This window comes from Pithys albifrons, chromosome Z (genome assembly GCF_047495875.1).
Source record: "Pithys albifrons albifrons isolate INPA30051 chromosome Z, PitAlb_v1, whole genome shotgun sequence".
NCBI classification, from domain to species: Eukaryota; Metazoa; Chordata; class Aves; order Passeriformes; family Thamnophilidae; genus Pithys; species Pithys albifrons.
In genome coordinates, this window is record NC_092497.1 from 72,715,906 (window position 1) to 72,737,793 (window position 21,888).

At 37.2% G+C, this 21,888-nt stretch overlaps 1 protein-coding gene across 3 annotated transcripts in view; it reads left to right on the forward strand.

The window, feature by feature from the left end:
- VPS13A (vacuolar protein sorting 13 homolog A) overlaps nucleotides 1–21,888 on the forward strand; it is a 103,810-nt gene that overhangs the window by 44,192 nt on the left and 37,730 nt on the right. For all 3 annotated transcript variants that reach the window (XM_071580810.1, XM_071580808.1, XM_071580811.1), the window contains exons 26-46: nucleotides 337–493; nucleotides 840–919; nucleotides 1,171–1,230; nucleotides 1,308–1,458; nucleotides 1,862–1,978; nucleotides 2,060–2,163; nucleotides 2,598–2,765; nucleotides 3,085–3,383; nucleotides 4,105–4,252; nucleotides 4,815–4,965; nucleotides 11,295–11,419; nucleotides 12,253–12,422; nucleotides 13,014–13,234; nucleotides 14,417–14,649; nucleotides 16,054–16,146; nucleotides 16,637–16,993; nucleotides 17,765–17,866; nucleotides 19,181–19,339; nucleotides 19,458–19,719; nucleotides 20,540–20,700; nucleotides 21,782–21,885. In XM_071580810.1, the coding sequence (XP_071436911.1) occupies nucleotides 337–493; nucleotides 840–919; nucleotides 1,171–1,230; nucleotides 1,308–1,458; nucleotides 1,862–1,978; nucleotides 2,060–2,163; nucleotides 2,598–2,765; nucleotides 3,085–3,383; nucleotides 4,105–4,252; nucleotides 4,815–4,965; nucleotides 11,295–11,419; nucleotides 12,253–12,422; nucleotides 13,014–13,234; nucleotides 14,417–14,649; nucleotides 16,054–16,146; nucleotides 16,637–16,993; nucleotides 17,765–17,866; nucleotides 19,181–19,339; nucleotides 19,458–19,719; nucleotides 20,540–20,700; nucleotides 21,782–21,885 (3,422 nt within the window). The remainder of the gene's footprint in view (nucleotides 1–336; nucleotides 494–839; nucleotides 920–1,170; nucleotides 1,231–1,307; nucleotides 1,459–1,861; nucleotides 1,979–2,059; nucleotides 2,164–2,597; nucleotides 2,766–3,084; nucleotides 3,384–4,104; nucleotides 4,253–4,814; nucleotides 4,966–11,294; nucleotides 11,420–12,252; nucleotides 12,423–13,013; nucleotides 13,235–14,416; nucleotides 14,650–16,053; nucleotides 16,147–16,636; nucleotides 16,994–17,764; nucleotides 17,867–19,180; nucleotides 19,340–19,457; nucleotides 19,720–20,539; nucleotides 20,701–21,781; nucleotides 21,886–21,888) is intronic.

Genomic DNA, 21,888 nt, shown 5'->3' on the forward strand with positions numbered 1-21,888 from the left:
TAAACACTTTATGCTGCCTGAAAATTTAGTTTTGACTGTGTTGAACATTACTAAATGGTGTACAGAATTTTTTAAAAAATAATTTAATTTGTATAACTGTGAATTTTGTATTACATGTGTGCATGTCTGAAGTTTATGTTAAAATAGCAGTGAACAGTATTGAGCAATTTTGCTTGTTGAATTGTTTAGTTTTTTCCCAAGGTGTTTGCTGTAAAAAGTTAAATGGTCCATACAGAAATAAACAATGACCAGTGAAATGTATGTAAATATTTTATCCTATATAAAAATTAAGAGGATAATACCCTACTGTTTTTGGGTGTGTGTGTGTTTTTTTAGGTCTTAATTAAATTATGCCGTCTTACTGATAATACTGAGATGCCTGTGCTGCAGCTTGATATTTTGGGCTTAGGCACAGAACTTAAATTGAGAACATTTGACATGACTGCAAATGCTTTCCTTCGTGAAGTTTGTCTGCTGTGCCCAGAGTATATGGGTAAGTATTTATAGTCTGACCACAAAACTATTCACAAATAACACTCTGCATTTGTCTTCAAATAGTCTATAAGACTTTTGTCAACAAAGGAAGATTTGCTTCCTAAATTAAATGTGGTGTTGGAGGGGAAGTAACTCAGGAGCTCATTCTTATAGTAGTGATTTGGTAAATATGTTCTGGTGGTGATGATTTTAGAGAGACATTTAAGTCTGCAAAAGAGGTGTTGTGATTAAACAGTAATGACAGCTAGTAGCCTAGATTGTAGTCTATAGAATAGAAAGTTGTAATTTTTTTTTTTTGTTTTTTAAAGAAGTAATGTTCTTTTACTCTTTTGTGATTTTTTAAGATGATAATGACAAGCCAGTTTACATAATTACTACATTGGATAATGTAGAAGATGATCTTCTCACTCTAGAGTACATAAAGGTGAGAAAAGAGCGGAATTTGCTTCTAAATTGTAGGCCTGTCAGAAACAGTACAATATCATGGAGTGATTGTTGAAGGTTTTCCCTTGCTTATGCCTTTAGCATCTTGAGTATTGTGCATAGTCTGTCTGCTCCTTAAACAGAATAACTTTTACATCTGAAGTTGTAGTGGTTTTGAAAATAAGTTCTCTCTAATGAAATTTCCAAACTTCACTTGATTTTTTTGTATTCTGTGCTCTTTTGATGGCATAGACTGATATTAACGGACCAGAACTCAGAAGTACCTATCAAAATGTTCTACAGACAATAAAGGTATGATATCTTTTTATAATGTGTTTTCTCAGAGTGGGAAGAGAGGCATGTTGGATAAACAAAAGTTGTTCTTCTAGGTGAACTTTTCATCTTTAGATGTTCATTTGCATACTGAAGCTCTGCTGAATGCTATGAACTATCTGAATAATCTTCTACCCAAACAAGAAACTAAAGTTGCAGAAGTCCCTGAAAAAATAGAGGAGAAGAAGGATGTTCTTAAGAAATTAAGTAAGTTTCTTAATTATATTTTTCCTTTTTCATTCCTTTTACTTCACTTTAGCAAGAAGAAAACACATATTTTCTATTTTTGTAAACCTGTCAATGACTTGATATGAGGAATTTTGCTTGGGATTTATATGCTTATCCCTGTGCAGTCTGACATATAGGTCAAGACATACCTATGCTGTGTATTTGAGGCACTGAGTAGATGCAAATAGAAAATCCATAAATTGTAATTTTATTTTTTTTCCTGGTATGAATTAAGACTTTTGATGGCTTTACAGTTGTTTTATTGCCTTATACTTGAGGGCATAAATCTTCTCTCTTGCTTGCTGTTCAGTTCGAAGGGATACTAAAATACTGCATCTCCTCTTTGAAAAACTGTAATTGTTATTATTTTGTGTTTCCACAGCATCAAAAAAATCGAAGTATGAAGATGTTATTGACCTCAGTATCTGTGCAGATTTATCGTGTTTGAGTATCTTTATTAGAGAGAAAAAACACAGAATAGCTGAAATTCACATTGAAGGTAGGGAAAAAACTTAAATCACAATGATACAAAACTTTGTAACAGAACAGTCTATAGATTTTGTATGTCTTGTTTTTTGAGGTCTGGATAGCCAAGTCATCATGAGGAAGGCAGCAACTGAAGTGACTGCAAAATTGAAGAACATCATTATTGTGGATTCTGATGAGACAGCATTGTATAAAAAGGTATGCCTTTGCATATATCACTGACTTTCTTGAATGCTGAATTGAACTTGCTTGTGAACACCATTCTCTGCTGTGATTTTTTTTCAGTCATGCTATATGTGTGTTGGGAGCAACATGCTCTATAGACAGGTTGATTTTTGTTTCCACAAACAGTAATTATTAGGCTGACATTAATTCGTGCAACTGTTACACCCAGCTGCTCATCATGTCTCTTGTTCTGTTGATTTTAATGGATAGAATTATTCGAACTGAGATTCCAGTGGAATATTTTCAGCTATTTCAATGGATTTTTTAAAATTTGATTTTTTTTTGTCTATCACTGGAATATTTGAAGTAAACATCTTAGAAGTTTGAGGTATTGCATTTATTTTAGAGTTAAGTTTCTCCAGCGTGTAAGTTTTTACAGTAGAGATGCTGTATTTTTATTTCCCTAGGCTCTTTACATCACAGAAAAAGAAGTCTTCAATTTCAGAATGATATCATATGTGAATGCTACAGATGGCATTGCGTATACAAATATGGATGTTGTTGACAATCGTATTTACCTAACTGTTGGGTGTATTCAAGTACTTTTTGTCAACAAGTTTGTTTCATCCATTTTGGTAAGTTAAATTTCCCAGATACTGTTTCTTAGCATTCAAGTAACATTGTCAGAGCAAGAAGAGGAGAAAAGCATCATATGACGTGGTCATTGCTCCTACCATATAATTTTCCAAATATTTACTATGTAGATTTGTATTTTTATATATGTAGATATATGTATACACTTATATATCATATTTGAGGAAAGATTATCCTATTAAAGAATTTGGAAAAAGTATGTAGAAAAAATAGTCTCATAAGAACAAATATGATTCTTAGTGTTTTTGAAACAGTGTAATTTGTAATAATTAAATCCCAAGATCTCTGTTCTTTTCACAGGCTTTTATAAATAACTTCCAAGCAGCCAAGGAAGCTCTTACTGAGGCAACTGTTCAAGCAGCAGAGAAAGCAGCTACAGGTGTAAAAGAGCGTAGTTCCCGTTTGGCACTAGATATCAACATTAAAGCACCTGTTGTAATAGTTCCACAATCTGCAATGTCTGAGAATGTCCTGGTGGCTGATCTTGGTCTAATCACTGTGAAGAACAAATTCTTTATTGCTAAAACAAGAACACGGTATAATCTTCCACCTGTTATTGACTCTATGACAGTGAAATTGAGCGAACTAAAGTTATACAGGTAATGTAATGCCAGTATCTTTTAAAATTCATTAAAACATGTTGGGATTCTCCAGTTAGAGAGCTTTAAGGAGTAGCTAAATAATTAATGGTCCAGGATTGAGAGATGCACTATTGTCTTGAAATATAATGGCAAACCAGTATTTTTTAAAAACTATAAAATTGTGTGCTTTAGGAACAATAGCAATCTACACATCTTTAGGGAGAAGAAAATTTTTTTAGGGAAAATTGTTTGGTACGACAGATTTTATGCGTCATTCATGACTTTGGGACAGGTTATATCCATGCATAACTGGCTATTTTGGTGGGATTTTCAAGCTATGCATAGCAGGAAAGGTACTAAGTCAGATAGCCATAAAAAACTGTTTGAAAATGGTCATTGGTACAAGGGATTGATGAAGGGAGAGGGAAGGGGGAAGGGGCTTTTCAAACATGGTTGAAAAGTACTGAAGGAGAAAGGAATTGTTTTCTGCTGGAGGTCAGCAAAGAGATCCTAACTTGCAAGAGTTTATGCGTTACATGCCTAGTATGTGCCTGATGTCTCCTCCCTGGCAAAGAAAGATGTTTAGTTTGTGGAGCAAAGCTTTAACTAGAGCTACTAAGAGTAGTATAAAAACAGTTTCATAACACTATTTAAAAAGGTAAGGGAAAGATAGAAATGTTTTTGTTAAAATGTGTAAGAGAAATACATAAAGCAGGGAGTATTTTGGTTCTGTTCACAGATCATGCTATGAGCAAGGTTCTTTGCAGACTGAAATACAGTTGCTGCAGCCAGTGAACCTGGAAGTAGCTGTTGAACGAAATCTAGCTGCTGCATGGTATAATGATGTTCCTGATATTGAAATATCTGGCCGACTCAAGCCTATGAATGTAAGTATTCGTTTCTGAAGGCAACTGTTACAATATTTGTGGAAAATGGAATATTTTTTCTTTCCATAAAAGTCCAAGCTCATAAGTTAGGGTGTTGCGTGATCATACCCATTACAAGCCTGAATATGAGTTAGTGCACTTGGTCATTTAAATTTAACATTAAAAAAGAGAAAGGATGCTGAGTGTGTGTGGAAAACCAATTTGCCAGATTTTGAAATATAACTATCAATGTAAAGTACCTTGTAACTAAATGCAGATAACAGTTTGGGACAACTGTAAGACAAACTGTATGTGTACATCTTCTAACATTCCAATTTCTAAATTGTAAGTTCGTAAAGAAATTTCGTGGATGAAAACAAAATAATGTGTGACTGACTTCTGATTTATAAAAATTAAGGGGTTCTGTGAATTTCAGAAAAACAGTTTACTTCGTCTTCAGTCTCCTAAATGGAGACTCAGACGAAGTTAATTTGATTTATCTGTTTACTTGTAAACTCACGTTTTAGTTATCAAAAGTTATAGAGCTGAGTTATTCTGATTTTAATTCCAATCTTTTTTAAAGCTAATTCTCAGTCAAGAAGATATTACCACAATATTGAGGACACTAAATGAAAATACAGGTGGGAGCTCTGAGGCATCAACATCTTTTCCAGAACCGAAAGAATCAACTAGTCATTGTAGTGATATGAATAGTACTTCACAACACTCTGCAGGTAATATTTTCTAAAATTACATAGTCTGGCATTTTTAGATATTATTATCAATTTATTATTTTTGTTGAACTGCATTTATAAAAGGATGCCAGATTCAGTTGTGTTTAATGGTATTGTAGAATCACAGAATCATTAAGGTTGGAAAAGACCTCCAAGATTGTCAAATCCAACTGTTGAGTGAACACCACCGTATCAGCTATAACATAGCACTAAGTGCCACAGCTGTGTCATTTCTTGAACACTTCCAGGGACAGTGATTCCACCAGCTCCCTGAGCAGAAATTCCTTGATGTCCAACCTGAACCTCCCCTGGCCCAGCTTGAGGCTGTGTTATCTTGTCTTTTCACTAGTTTGAAAAGACAAGATGACAAGACTAGCTTGTGAAAAGAGACCAATCCTCATATTGCTACAACTTTCTGTCAAGTAGTTTTAGAGAGGGAAGGTACCCCCAAGTTTCCTGTTCTCCAGACTAAATAATCTCAGTTGCTTCAGCTGCTTCTCATAAGACTTGTGCTCCAGACCCTTCACCAGTTCTGTTGCTCTTCTGTCGACATGCTCCAGCACCTCAATATCTTCCTTGTTGTGAGGGGACAGAACTCGACACAAGATTCGAGGTGTGTCCTCTCTTCGAGTGCTGGCTGAGTACAGAGGGACAGCCACATCCCTGCTCCTGCTGACAATACTATTTTTGATCAAAACCAGAATGGCACTGACCTTCAGCAGCACACTGCTGGCTCATGTTCAGCTGCTGTCCACCAGTGGGACCATGCTGAGCAGCCTGTAGTATGACATGGAGTTGCTGTGACCCAAGAGCACAGAACCTGGCACTTCGCTTTGTTGAATCTCATACTGTTGGCCCTGACCCATTGATCCAGCCTGTTCAGATCCTTCTGCAGAGCCTTCTACCCTCCAGCAGATAAACAGCTCCCACCCAACTTAGTATCGACTGAGAGGGCACTTTGATCACCTTGTCCAAATCATTGATAAAGTTGTTAAAGGGAACTGGTCCCAGTGCTGAGCCCCGGGGAACTCCACTGGTGTGGAGACTGGCTGCCAATTGGATATAATTCCATATCTGAGGATACCATTTGTAGGGGTAAGGGTGGAGAGTTAGTTATGGCAGTCAGAGGAGGCCAAGAGAGATTCAGACAGCAGCAGAAGGACAGAAGGCTAAGAACTAAACACTAAGAGCTTAGAACTAAGAGCTTTTTTTTTTTAGTTACAGCTTCACTTTTTATCTACCCCTTTTCTACGACATGTCATCGCATAATTGGTTAGTCAGTTCAGCTAAGCATAGATGGAAACATTTCACTGGCTACAAGTTCTGTTTCATTCTTCAGGTGACTCCCTCCTCCTTAAGGGTGCACTCCAAACTGCTTTTCTTTCAAGGATAAACCTTGAACTCTTCAAGATCAATTCCCTCATCAATTACCTCAGACATTAGAGGATCCACCCCTACAACCACTGGCCTTTATGGCCACCAGGGCACACCCGTGGCTCATGGACAACTTGTTGTCCACCAGGATGCCCAGGTCCTTCTCCACAGAGCTGCTTTTCAGCATGTCACTCCCCAACCTGTACTGGTGCCTGGGGTTATTCTTCCCTGGCAGCAGGACCCTGCAGTTGCCTTTGCTGAACTTCAGACAGTTTTTCTCTGCCCATTTATCCAACCTGTTGAAGTCCTTCTGAAGGGCTACACAGCCTTCTGAGGTACCAGTGACTCCTCCCAGCTTTGAAGTCATTGAGAAGACATCTGCCCCTCCAAGTCACTGATGGAGAAGTTAAACAATGCTAGGCCCAGTACTGAACCTTGGGGAACACCACTAGTGACAAGCCTCTAACTAGACCCTGTGCCTGGGATCTGCTTTTCAGCCAGTTCTCAATCCACATAACTTTCCACTCATTCATACCACACTTCCTGAGTTTGCGTATGAGGGTGTCAGAGACAGTGTTGAAAGTCTTGCTGAAGTTGAGTTGACAATATCCACTGCTCTCCCCTCATCCCTCAAGGTACTTGTTTCATCATAGAAAGCAATCAGGTTGGTCAAGCATGATATACCTTTAGAGAATTCCCGCTGACGACTCCTGGTCACTTTCCTGTTATTCATGCAGACAGAGATGGCCTCCAGAATGAGGTGCTCCATCAGCCTTCCAGAGATTGAGGTGAGGCTGACTGGCTGGTGGTTCCTTGGGTTCTCATTTTTGCCCTTTTTGAAGACCAGGGTTACATTTTCTTTCTTCCAGTCCTTAGGCACCTCTCTGATCACCACGACCTTTCAAAGATGATTGTGTCTGGTCTCTCAGCATTCATGGGTGTATCCCTTCAGGGCCAGTGGACTTGGGGATGTCAAGGTTGCCTGGGTGTTCTCTAACCCAATACTCCTTCACCAAGGGAAAGTCTTCCTTCCAACATTCCTTTACTCTGGTCTCCTGGGTCAGAGATTCCTGGGGATTGGCCTTATCAGTTCTTATTGGTTTAGCTAAGTGAAGGCCTAAATTTACACTTTAGATTTCAGAGTAGGCCTGAGACTATCAGCTGACTTGAGCTGGGCTGGGCCAGCTGACAGTTGACTACTACTGGCCAATTGTATTCCATACCATATTCTGACATCATCTCAAAATATAAAAGCCAGTGTGGGAGTGGCTTGGTCAGTTCCTTCAAGCCGTGTTCCCAGGAGGATGCACTGTGCTGTCCCAAGAGGGGCGGGAGCACCACACCCAGCACCAGCTCATCATCATGTTATCTTAGGGAAGTAAAATGTTTGTTCTTAGGCTTTGTAGTTAGAATGGTGGGATTTGTGTTTGGTGGGGAGTTATTTGTTTTTTTTAACTTGTGTGTGTGTTAACTTGTGTAGGATTTTTTTTATTTTCTCCTTTCTGTATAAATATATAAACCTGTTTTGAGTTTCCAGGGGGTTTTCCTCCCTTTTCTTGGTGGGGGAAGGAAGGCTTTGACTTTGTATTGGGCAGCTGGCATTTTGCTCAACCAAGAAATCAGTGAAGACCAATGCAAAGAAGACATTCAGCAACTCCTCTGCATCTTCTGTTACCAGAGTCCGTCCTGCATTTTAGCAAGGGATCCACAGTATCCTTAGCTTTCCTTTTGTTTTTGATGTATTTGAAGAAGACCTTGTTGCCCTTAACAGCCTTGGCCACATTTAGTTCCAAATGGTCTTTGACCTTTCTTGTCTCAGGTCTCATGTCTACTTACTGACAGCCCTTGATATTCATTCGAGGTAGCCTGACCCTGTTTTCAACTTTTCTGTATTCCCTGCTGACACTTGAGTTATGACAGGAGTTCTTCATTCATCTGTGGAGGTCTCTTGCCCCCTTTACCTGATTTCTTGCTCATTGGGATGCATCCGTCCTGAACCTGGAGGAAGTCATCCTTGAGTATTGACTCTTCTTCCCTGCAGGGTCTGTTCCAATGGAATTCTTCCAAGAAAATTTCCCAAAGTGGCTAAAGTTAGCTCTCCTGAGGTCCATGATTACAATCTTATTGCTGTCCTGCTTCCTTCTCACCTGGTACTGAATTCTGTAATCTCATGGGTGCTACAGCCAAGGCTGCCTCAACCTTCACATCTCCAGCAAGGAGACCTTCCCTGTTTGGTACCATGAGGTCAAGCAGCACAGCATTCCTTGTGGGATCCTCCACTACCTGTGTCAGGAAATTGTCATCATTGCTTTCCAGGAACCTCCTGGAGTCCCCGTGCTTCACTGTGCTGCTTCTCCAGCTGATGTCAGGGAAGTTAAAGTTCCTCACAAGAACCACTGCCTATGGCCTTGAGGCTGCTTCAAGATGCCCATAGGAGGCCTCATCCACTTCCTCCTCCTGGTCAGGTCGCCCATAGCAAACACCCACAGCAGTGTCACCCTTACTAGCCAGCCCTTTTATCCTAACCCATGAGCTTTTGACTTGCTCATCATCTGGCCTGAGACAGAGCTCCATACATTCCAAGTGTTGCCTTACACAGAGGGCAACTCCACCACTGCACCATCCTGGTCTTTTCTCTGAAACAGTGTGTAGCCCTTCATGATAATATGCCAGTCATGCGAGCCCCTGCCATATCTTTGTAATCATAATGAGATCAAAGCCTTCTGACTGCACACAGATCCCTAGTTCCTCCCATTTGTTCCCCATACTATGTGCATATACAGGCACATAGAAATATTTGATTGTGTTGTTATCCCAGCAGGGATGCAGAGGGACGCCTCACAGTCTGTCTTGCAGCTATGTCTTTGGAGATTCTTGTGCTTGCTAGGGATATCTGCTCTGAAGTCTCCTTTGCTGCTTGGGGTGGTCACTGTGTCCCCTTCCCCACACTTTACCTCTGTCAAGCCTGATCCTGCCCCTGTCCCCCTTCAAATCTAGTTCAAAGCTCTCTCAATGAGCCCTGCTAACTCCTGAGCTAAGATCTCTTTTCATCTTTGAGACAGGGGGACCCCATTTGTTGCCAGTAGGGTCAGTGTCGTAAAAACTGACACATGATAAAAAAATGCAAAATTCTGATGGTAACATTAGTCTTGAAGCTAGGAGTTCAACTGTGTGATTTTCCTCTTTCTTGCCCTGTCAGTCTCTGCAACTGTTAGGACAGAAGAGAACACAACTTGTGGTTCAAATCCCCAAGCCCCAGAAGGCCCCAGACTTCCCTGTGAGATGGGTCCAGTTGGCATGTAGGACCCTCAATTCCCCACACAAGGGAGTCAGTCACTTGCAACCATTTCTCTTCTTTCTTAACAGCTGAAGTTGTGATGCATCTGAATGACTGACTTACTCTAAGCAACTTGATAAAGTAGACTTTCAATTTCACTCTCACTTGTGCCACCCTCAAGTTCCAAACCTTATACCCGTACTCGGCAATTCTGTGTAATCTGTTTGTTATTCCCTAAGGGCACCTAGGAAGGCCAGGAGGAGGTAATACTCCTGCTGCCCCCAGCACAGGGACCCCTTTTCATTCCCTGTGTTTTAGGCTTCTTCCTTCAGTCGGATGGGGTAGAGTTTTGGAGTTTCTCTGACTCATGCTGAGCCTCTGTCATTTCTCTCAGGAATGGAAGGGTGTGACTCCTGCCAGTCTCTGTAACATTCCTTGTTACTTGGTAGCCTCTCCACCCCTTTTTTAAGCTTTGCTACCAGGCTCAGCAGATCATCCACCTGGCACACTGCACACAGGTGTTATCTGTGTGCCCCTCTCTTACTAATGGCAGGCTCAAACTCTCCCTTCAGCTGTAGACCTGGACAGCTGTGTGCTTCTGAGGTAGCTTGATCTGGGTTGGCAGATGCCTTGTAGCAATGGCTTTTAACTGTATGGAAACAGTTGTTGTGTCAGTTCTAGTTGGGTAGGTGAAAACCACCATGTGAACTCGCCTCAGGAGCTGGTAGGGTAGCTGTGCTCTCCTACACACCCTTCATATGTGAACTGCTACGCAAAGTGCCATGCCATGTCCTTCTGATGTGCCATGCCCTGTTTGCCCGAGCTGTTCACTGCTCTCCCCAGAGCCTTTTAAATCTCCTATGCTTGCTCTGGCAAGGCCCCCACCAAGTCAGCCTTGCTCATGAGAGCTGCTGGGCCCTGCCAGGTCTCCACTCCCTTGGGTTTCCCTGACTCAGGGAACCCCCTGTCAGACTCATTGGGGTGTTCTGCACTGCAACTTAACTGTAACAACTGCTGCTGTTGCTGCTGCCATGTGCCTCACTGACTGGCAAGGTTGGTCAACTGCTGATGCGTCTGTTATCGTGGCATTGTAGTTTGAGCTAAATGTAATATACTTATTGAGAGCAACTGGGCAACTGTAGTGAATTTGGGAACATGACATGTTGCAAGGTAAGAACTGCCTTGTTTTCAGAGCCATAATGCAAGGCAGCACTTACAAGTCTGTCAGTTGAATTTGGTAAGATCCCATCTTTGGAAAGCTGCCACACACTACAAAAAAGCAAGTGAAGTTAAGAAAAGCAGCTTTTGTTGAACTCCTGTATTAAATGTGAAAACCAGCAGAAACATGGCAGATGGACAAATGAGGATGAAATTAAATTTGTATTCTTTGTAACACTCTTACGCACAGTACCATATGATGTGAAGGGAAATTGTACATTTATGTCCTAGAATATGATAAAAATCACATGTAGAGTATGTAAGAGCAGTGTTTTATATTCTCAAACACTGTGTGATTTTGCCAAAAGTAATTACAGGAAGCATGATGAACACATGTGGAGGAAAAGGGAAGTTGTTGTCTTTATGGTTATTAGTGAGGATGCTTTGTTTTGTTTTGTTTTTATTCTTACTTGCATTCTTAATTTTCTTTAGTATTAACCATTTTTCTGATTTCTTAAAGGTATAACTGTTGTGACATCAGCTGTGGTGGAATTGCATTCACCTGTGAAAATAAAAACAACACTAAAACTGGACTTCAAATTCGACTCTCTGACTTTAGTGTTGTATAGTCCAAATTCAAAACAGGTAAATATAATTGTGATCACAAAGAGAAAGCAATAGCTTTAAGCTTGACTGGAGTTCTGGAAATTCTGAACAGGAATAGTTCAATTTATGGGCAGAGGAAGTGTTTTCTAGCAGTAGTAACAAATGTGAGAGAAATGATAAACAGCTATTTTAGCTAAATCACTTGGCTGATGCTACAGGAAAGAGAATAACTGGCAGTTACACATAATACCTTGCATCTTCTGTGATCTAACTAAAAATTTGGTAAAATTTTATCTTAGTTTAAAATACAGTTTGGGAAGAAAACAGATACAGTGGAATGAAACCTATTTGTTAGTTACATGTACACATGTCAAGATGGACACAGACAAAACTGTGGAGAGAGATTTTGAATTTGCACTTACAGTAGAAATGCATTTATCTTCATCTTGGTTTAAATTTACAAAACTTGTCAGCAGATTTCTGACAAAAAATAATGTTTTATTGTAAACTTACAGTATGTTATTTTAGATTATGAACAATTCTGGTGTCTGGCTGAACACTGCGTAGTTAATTTATTTGGCATCTTTGCATATACTGTGTGTTTATACATACAAATAAAAATTGCATTACTTTTTTGTAAAACATTGTCTCTCTTTCACTAATATAAGTGAAAGTCACTTTAGAAAGTTGGTAGAAGGTAAAACTTTCCGTAAGTTTTCTCTGTATCTTACTGGTTGCGTTTGTCTTTTGAATTGGTAGTGGGTTGATTTAATATATTATTTTTGGAAATTTTATCAGAATAAACTGTATATCACACCTCCATATTATTTTCACTACCTATAAACAAATCTACAAACATTTAATTTAAACAGGTTAACAGTTTGGATCAGAGAGATGACCTTTTGAAGCTTGCAGAGTTTAAACTAGTTTTGATGTCAGCTGCTCTGAAAATGTTATCGGATGGTTCAATGAATGCTTCAGTCAAACTGGCAAACTGTACATTAGATGATAAAAGACAGTCAATCCAGAAGGCTACACCAAGGTCTGTAACATAAATTACTGTTTAGTGGAGTTTGACGGATAGTTCAAAATGTGTCACTTTATCAGTGTTTTGTTAAAACTGCAGTTGTTCTAGTGGGGGGGGAGGTTCTTAAAGTACTTGTTACTTTAGACTTACATGTCTTACTTGCATTTTGTTCCACATGTCTTTGTGGGAGACCAATATAGATATTAGATAAAATACACGAAATAAACCGAAGCTTAAATATGCAATTATTAAATATACATAGAAAAACTTTCACTTTCCACTGCAATGAACTGTTAAGCAAGACTAAGGTTATTTTTCATGAGTAGTAACAAATGTTAATATAGTACTTTTGATAAGTAAACAAGGAATTATGATGATCTGATTTGCTGGAGTTACCAACACCTTTAGTTACCAGTGTATGGGAGTCTAGTTAAAGTTTATATAAAATTTATGTTTTTATTGGTCATGTTTTAAAATTATTGGTGTTACTTTTGAAATTCACTCTTGTTAGTGTATTGTTGCTGGAATGTGAGAATACTGAATGTTTTTCAGTATTTGTTGCTGTTTTTTTATTGTTTCATTAATGCCCTCTTAATTGTCTTTCAGAATGGTGGAAATGAAGCACGGATTTGAAAAGAAAGTTATGGTGGATATAAGCTACAAACAGGGGAGAGATGGCACTGTTCTTGATGTGATTGTTCAAGAGATATACCTTTGTGCAAGCATGGAGTTTCTACGTACTGTAGCAGATATATTCCTAAAGGCTAATGCTGAAAGTGCTGCTGCACAGAGAAATCTCAAACAGTCATTACCTTTAAAGGACCAAGGTATGTATTGGAAATAGTCTATAATCTGAATTTAAATATCCACTTGATTTTGGTATCTTAATACCATGTAAAAATACAATACTTATTTTATGCTGATTTCTTTGTTTATGTGTATGGTACAGCTTCTTATAACCATATTGCTTTCTTTGCATCATGGAAATAGGTTCATGAGTTTTGATCTTTATTTTGAAATGAAGCCTTGTCTTACCAGACAAATACTTAAAGATGTATGAATAAAATAAAAAGAAAAAAATAAAACGTGGAAGGACAGTTATTGGTGGCATTCTCTAGGCTTGTTTTGCTTTGTTTCTAAAGGTGATTATCACTGTCATCACTTAATTCTGAAGAGTGATGGAACATATTATATGATGCTTACATACAAAGTTGGTCTGCCTGATATTGCTGCCTAAAAATGTTGTCATTTCACTTGTTCACTGATGATAAGCATTTCTCCCTACATCAGAAAACAGATTTTTAGCTTGAGTACCTGACATCAAAAGTTGGTCCCTTAGAGCATCAGAGCAGGCAGGCCAGCAGAGCAGAGCAGCAGAGCAGGCCTTTTGTACTTCCAGGCCTCAGGTAGTTCACATCAGTTGTGCAAAGCAAGTTTCGGTTTTTCTGGGTTTTCTTTTACTATGCCAGAGTTGTGCCCACCTCAGCCAGATCTGTTGTGATTATTTGATGATGTTCAAAATCTAAACAGATTAGAAAGTTTTATATGAAATTATATTGTTATTGCAAATGATTACATCAAGCATCAGTAAATACTGCATTATTGTCCTGAGGAAAAATGTGGGTTTGCTGCTCCAGAAAGTAGAAAATGTGCCCAGCATTTTCCTAAGACAATCATAGTTGACTGATGTAAGTATTGAGTGAAGTTGATACATTTGGTGAAATCAGATAGTAACAGTGGTGATCCTCTTAATTCTTTTGATTTTGACAAAGAAGTTTTGTGGACTCTTTTTTCTTTTTGTATCTGAAATAATTGGATCTTTAGTGATTTTGTGTCTCCAGTGAAGCGCCAAGAAATAAGTCAGTTGCAGGGATATAAAGATTTGCAAGCACCAGTTATCTTATTAAGTTACCTTATTGATAAATCTTTAAACCTTCTCTCTAAGTCAGAGAAGATATGTAAATAGAAAAGTTTGAACAATTAAAGTAATGTAGTCTATGTTTTCAAAGCATCTGTGCAGCCTGCATCTCTAATGGAAATGAACATCGTTGTTAAAAATCCCGAGATTGCGTTTGTGGCTGATTTAACAAGAAGTGATGCTCCTTCATTGGTGGCTACAGCACAGTGTGAGGTCTTCATTAAAAATAGCCCTGGAAGGTACAACATGACAGCTGCTGTTAAAGAGATACAAGTGAAAGCATGCCCTTTTCTTCCAGAAAAGAGGAACGGGAACATTACTACAGTGAGTTTGCAGACATCCTCTGAAACTTTCATTGTTAAAATGTATACTATGGATAGATGGGTAAAATTTTGTGGCTAACGTTTTGTTGATTCTATTCTGTTTTTTTCTCATGCACCTAAAGCATCGTATCTGTGGCGGGTGGTTTCAAAAAACACTCTTTTGAAAACATGCATGTAAACAAACCTCAGAACTCAGGTTTTTGTAGACATTCTAGTTCCAGTCTGGAAAAGTAATCAGAGAATTAGAGATTCCATGGCTGCCTCTGGTCAAGAAAGGAAAGAAAATATGTAATATGAGGTTATGTGAAGATTACAGGATTGCTGAAGGGTGGTATTGATGGTAAGATTTTATATTTCCCAGACTTTGGGAAAATATCAAGTTGGATGAATTCTTCCTTCTGATCACAGAATCATCACGTTTGGAAGAGACCTTCAGGGTCTTCTAGTTCAACCATAGTCATCCCTAAACCGTGTCCCCAGGTGCCCCATCCAGATACCAAATAGGTTTCCCCAGACAGATGGAAAACTAGCCATTGCATATAGAATAGCATAAATGATGAAGTTCTTTCTGTACATTTCTCACATGTGCATTGATCTAAAGAGGAATGTGTTGTTTTTCATTCCTGACTGTAACAACGAATAAGAAAGATTATAATTGAGCAACAGAGTGTAAAATAATATTATGGACAACTAATTCTGTTAGACCAAACTCACTTGGTAAAAGTGTGGTGCAACTGATTCAAGGTGTTGTTTCTACATCTCTAGCACCTGATTCAGATACAGACTGACATGTCAGAGAAGATTTCAGAAATCAATATGGTTTGAAATTACTGTTTTTGAAAGACTTACCTTCTCAAGTAGAGATTGGAGAGCAAATTTTCGTGTCAGTACAATGTCAGGAGAATCTAACTATATCTGAGTGTGCTATTAATCACGTAGCACTAGGATTTTGTTTCCTTAGATTTGGTAAACTTTGGCAAGTGAAAGCATACAGGAACTGATTGCAAATAAAGCGGGAACTGAATGATTGTGATTCAAACAGTTACATTGTTTTTGAGGAAAACTGTATCTGTGTTGTTCTGTGTTGCCCGTAACTGAAAATCTGGTTCTCTTCAAAAATCAGAAGCACGATGGTGCAGTATATTTGAAGACATCTGCAGACTTTACCTAAAGAATGGAGTTACTGGAGTGTAATGCATTTTACTGTACCTGACATTTGAATCTTTAATGATCAGAATGGTTGAGGTATTTTTTTCTTGATGTTATTAGTGTTCTGATTGCTCTTAATTTTCAAGAACCAAACAATGGTAACTTTTCCTTTCAGTGCTTTTTTATATGTATTAAAGTATATGTCTTTTCAAATTTTTTTTTCTCTATTTAACATGTGTTTTACTCCTTTGTATAGGTATTGCAGCCTTGTGATTTCTTCTTTGAAATGACGCAGTCAGGTACTAATCCACAGACAGCTGATCTAATGATTAAATCTCTAACATTAAAAGTAGGTGGACCTTTATTGTGATTTTTAGTTTTCTGCTATTTCCAGCTCAACAGACTATGAAGTTGCTTTTGACATATGTTTCTTAAAAAAAGTAAAATCAGGAATGACTAAAGTGGGGAACTCTTTCTGTTGTTCATCAGGTCACCTGTCTGTTTATCATGTTAAACAAAATTGAAATTAGATAATTGTGTCATTATTCTTTGGGTTTGGAATCTGTTTTGTGGCCTGGTGTGGAGATACAAATTTTGAAATGTTCAAATAGATCATTGGATGATGTAGTTTAGAAAGCTTCCATCTGGAAAACATGGCAGGGCTTGACAATCTGAACTGATTGAACTATAGGTTGCAAAAGGGAATGCATTTTTGTACCTTAGAGTCTTCTAGTAAACAGAAGTGTTTTGTTAGTCTAATATGTTCATTATACTTATGTGTCTGAAAGGAACTGTTTCCATACTAGCTTTTCATTTCCAATTGCTCCAATTTTTTGTAGGTTTCACCAATAATCATAAACACAGTAATTACTATTACATCAGCCTTTTATCAAACTGCAGAAACAACAGAAGAGGAGATCAGCCAAATTCCTCCAGACTTGTGGAATAAGAAAGATATAAAAAATCTAAACTTGTGGTTTCTTGAAGAGACAAATGAAAATGAAGATAAAAATCCAACCACTGAACTGATTCCCACAGGAGAGTCATTGAAAATTAGTATAGAATCTGTTTTTCTAACTCTCGAAGCTGGGGTTGGGCACAGAACTGTACCAATGCTTCTAGCCAATTCCTCATTTGTTGGAGAAGTCAAGAACTGGAGTACTCTAATCAACTTACGTTCTCGTCTTGAGCTAGAGGTAAGGAATCCTACATTAAAAAAAGAAGTTTTCCTAAGATGCTGAACCCTATAGTCTAAATGTTATATACATGTTATTTAGACAAGAAAAGAAAAATTAACCCATATATTTTATGATTAAACCATGCAGATATATTTTGTTGGAGCATGATGGGAATGAGCTATGGAGATAGTTAAATTAAGATGAAAATCTAGTGCACTAGATGTAACACGTTAATGGCACAGTGATGGTGTTATATAATCTCACATTTACAGTCTTTACAAGTTCCTGACGACCTGTTGCATCAGTGCTAAATGTTAGAGTAGCAACTGGCTAAACCTCTCTGATAATCTTCAGTTAAGGTTACAGTAGAGTAATATTCCTGTGAAGTTTCTCTAAAATACAGTATGGTACCAGTGTGCTTCAGAAAACATCCGAACTGGCTCATATTTGGAAATTAGTGACTTAAAATTGTTGGTTTTGTTGTTGATTGTTGTAGGTAGATTATTCCATGTTTACAGGGCTTTTGACTTCCAGTGTCTACAGTTTAAGCCAAAATTACACTTTAAGTGACACAACACATCTTTTACCACTTATTTGAAGATGGATATTTGCAGTAGAGGTTTAGCTGCCTCAGTTATTTCTCAAATGCCTTTGTTTCAGCTGATGGTGAGAGCTGATAGTGCAATCTCATTATGAATCTTGTGCATTACCAAAATAATATAGTTGTAAATCAGAATTTTTGATTTAACAATTTTATGTAAATTCCTAACTAACTTCTGCATTTCATAGGTACACTATTTTAATGAGATGTTTGGGGTGTGGGAACCTTTGCTTGAACCGTTAGAAGTTGAAAAGACTGATTTATTCAAGCCATGGATTCTTGAAATCAAGGTATAGTTTCCAAAGTTGAACTCTAGTCTTCAATTTCAATACCTTAGAAAAAACAAATTCTCTTCTCCTTTCATTGCTGAAACTAATCTAACAATTTTGTTCCATCTTATTGGTTACTGAGACTTTTTTCCCCCAGTTAGTGAATGAAACCAGCTCTTGTAAAAGAGAAGGTCTGGGCACACAGATCTGTTAAATATTGTCTTTCAGGTGGTAAGATTTGATTCCATTTACACTCGATAATCATAATGGCTGGTTTGTCTGTTAGGCCATATGCTAATGATGCATTCAGTGACTTTGGAAACACAAACCATTCTTCTTGTTCCACAGTAGTATGTGTAGAAGAAATGTATTGGAAGAACTGATGCCTGTTGGCTAGCACAGGGTGTACTATGGGAGTAGTGCTCTTACCACTTCATTTTTGTCTTTCATGGAAATAGTTTCTGGATTCAAAATACATAAGCCTTTATCTAAGGATGGGGAGTATCTTTTCTTTTTCCTCCTTCTGTGTTAACTGTTTTATTTCATTGTTTTCTGTTTTTTTTCAAAACCTTTCAAGTATTTTTAACCTAAGAGGTTGCTTAGGCTGGAAAACCCACCCTTTTCCTAGGACTGTCATCATCAAGCCATTTTCTACAGTAATGGCCTCAGAAGGATAAAGATTATGGACTGGAATGTTGCAGTTAAAAATTGCTATTAAAAATATCCCCAAGAATTTTCCAGAAAGATATGAGACCTAACACAGAAGACAGGTAGAAGAGAGTAACTCAAACCTCATATCTTCTCACGTAGATATGAAATAAAACATTTGCAAACACATAATTTCTGGATGCATTGAAGGCCAGAAAAACATATTCCGTTAGATTTTTACTTTTTCCTTCAACAGGAAGAACATAGAAAATAGGTGTTTGATTTGGAAACACATAAAGACTAAATTTGGGGTTACTGTTTTAAGACTAGGAAATAAATCATGTAACTTTTTACACAGTGTTATTCAATATGTTAAGACAAATGTTATCACACAGTATTTACTGGATATGTTAGTATACAAGTGGATTTTCTTCAATTTTGAATAATCATAAATGTAGCTACTATTTCTGGAATTTCATTGACAGACAGAGTATGTATTTTGTGTCTTGTCTTATTTATTCCCCCCTCTTTTGTTTTTATTTGTGAATAAAAACATGAACAGCTTTAGAAATGGGGAACCATGGCAGGACATAGAGATGGAAAAGGAAGAGACAGAGTGTCTTGAGATAAAACTTGCATCTATAGAAGGAATGGTCAGATAAGAATTCTTTAAAAATCTCCTTGCAGATGAAGAAGGCGAAAAAAGTGCTGATTGAATCAGATGATGATGAAGAAGAAACCTATAAAGTTCCAGAATATAAAACAGTAATAAATGTTTCCTCAAAAGACCAGCTCAACATTACACTATCCAAGTGTGGACTGCAAATGTTGAGTAACTTGGGCATGGTAAGAAAGATTTCTTAACTATGCAGCATTAGAATTGCTGTATGAATGTTTACAGAGATCATCTTGATGAAGTCTTGTTCAGTTTGTTTGTATTTTGTACCCATTTTTTACTTTCTAGGCATTTGCTGAAGCAGCTAGTCAAACTTCAGACATCTTCAAAAAAGACCGAGCACCATTTGTAATAATAAATTCTTTAGGACTTCCCATCATGGTCTCGCCTAGTGATGCCTTTAGTGTCCTTAATGTTGAATGTGGAGCGAAAATATTTCATTTAAACGATGGAGAAACTTTAAATATGGAATTTGTCAGAACTAAAAATGAGAGTGACCAGTTCACAGCAATGACAACACTGAGTAGCAAGAGATTTTACATTCAGATCTGTAAGTTCTAAAGGTCATACATCTTCTGTTTCTGTAAACACTACGTCATGCATAATACTGGTCTTGCACAGGTCAGTAAATTTTGGATGACTACATAACATGAAAGGATTGTTTCTTTGGATTCTAGATGGGTGGTAATATTTGAAATCCTACTTTACTCTTTTCAGCTAAAAGTTGTACGTATTGTGCTCATTAATTTTTGCAGCATACATTTTCTACTGTGATAAATTAAAGTGACTATTGTAGTCAAGTATTTCGTTTGCAATTATTTATTATTGGAAAAGTAAGCTTTCTTTTAGAGTTCTGAGCCCTGTATATAGGCATGTTTATAAAAGTTACTCTAAAAGGGGATGTTTTTAAGTAACAATTGCTTTAGTAATTTTAGGCAAACCAGAGTTAAATCTAAAATTAAAATTTAGCTATTTTTAATGGTCTATTGTGTTAACAATTTAAATTGATGTATTGTAACAACTGTTTTTCAAACCTGACCATATGATGTATTAGTTGAATTGTTTTGCATTTGAGGAGCTGTACCGTGTTAATAAGCCATTGCATCTTGTAAACATTTCTTGTGAAGCACTAACTTGACTTGGACTAGCAAAACCCACTTAAATATTGGAGTGATGGACTCATTTACTGTTTTTCTTGTGGTAAAAAAAGAATCTTTGCTGTTTCCTTAGTAACACTGCAAGATCAGTATATTAAGAGTAGTGCTTGTACTTTTTAATCTGATTTTTTTCTATTGAGTGCACATTTTTGTCTTTCAAGTGTATCTTTCAGCTCATTTTGAGTGTTTCATGTCTCATTTTGTAAATTCTAGGTCCTCAGAATCATTCCACTGTGGAAAAGATTCCGTTGACAAAAGTAGGTCGATGTATTTACAGAGTGAGACACGAGGAATCAGGTGTTGAAAGGTCCATTGTCTGCCAAATTGACACTGTTGAAGGAAGCAAGATGATAACTATACGTTCTCCTATTCAGGTTATTGTATATCTATACATTTAAAATTCATTCTTACTTTAGTTTTTTAATGAATGAAAATGATCCTGTAGTCTTTAAATAAAAATTGAAAAAAGTGTATTTTAAAAAGGTATGTGGACTGTTCATATAACTTTGATTTGTGTATTATAAAGTAGTTTTGAAGAGATTTTGAAGAAAAAAGATTTTTCAAAGTAATAGACTGGGGTTGGATAACAACCAGGTTTTGGATCAGGATAATTCATCCGTAAACTTTTCTAATACTGGCTCTAATTTCAGTCTTGAATTATTTGTTTTGTATGAAATGATCAAACTTCTTTTAAAGTTATCTTGGTTCCTCAAGGTTATTCCTAAATCAGATTATTTTATTTTCTTCATCCTGTACCACTGATACATTCATTTCAAATTTAGTACAATGTCAGCTGAAAAGCAAGACCTTTGACCATGTATCTGTTTTGAATGAATATTATTTTTGTTAGACACTATATGGTTAAAGGTACAGGGGTGATTCAGACATTAGTGTTCTATAGGGATGGTGTTCCTGTTACATTTCAGTTGCTTTTTTTGCTTAAAGTGGTTCATGACCTAATTTTCACTGTTTGATTCTTCCCTATTTTTTTTCTAAGAGTTAATAATGCCATTAAATTAATCCTAAAATAAATAAAAAATAACATTTGCAAAGAAGAGAATTGCATGCCCCCCCAGTGATAATTGACATTGATGATTTAACCTTAAACGTTTGACTTCCCTTGTGTTTTCTGCCTCATGGATTTTTTTAACCCACAGACCCTAATATCTATTGTAATTTTAGGAGACAGTTCTTTGGAAAGTTATCTCATAGTTCCGATTTACATGTTTATGGTTTTTCAGGGTCTTATGTTTTTCCTTGAAAAGCATTTTGCAGCCAGATAATTTAAAAAGATCTGATGTTTTTAGAGAAAGTTCTTCTGAAATACGTGACCTTAAGTGGTAAATGGATAAGATGAAAAATGAGAAAGCTCTCATTCTGTGCTTTATTAAGCTCAAAATACTTTATCTTTCTAGTTTTTCCTAATGTATGTTCCTGGATTTTTATTTCACATAGATAAGGAATCATTTTTCAATCCCCTTAAATGTTTTTGAGGAAGGAAGATGCTTAGGGACTGCTTCACCAGAAAATGAATTCAACATACCCTTTTCCTCTTACAGGTA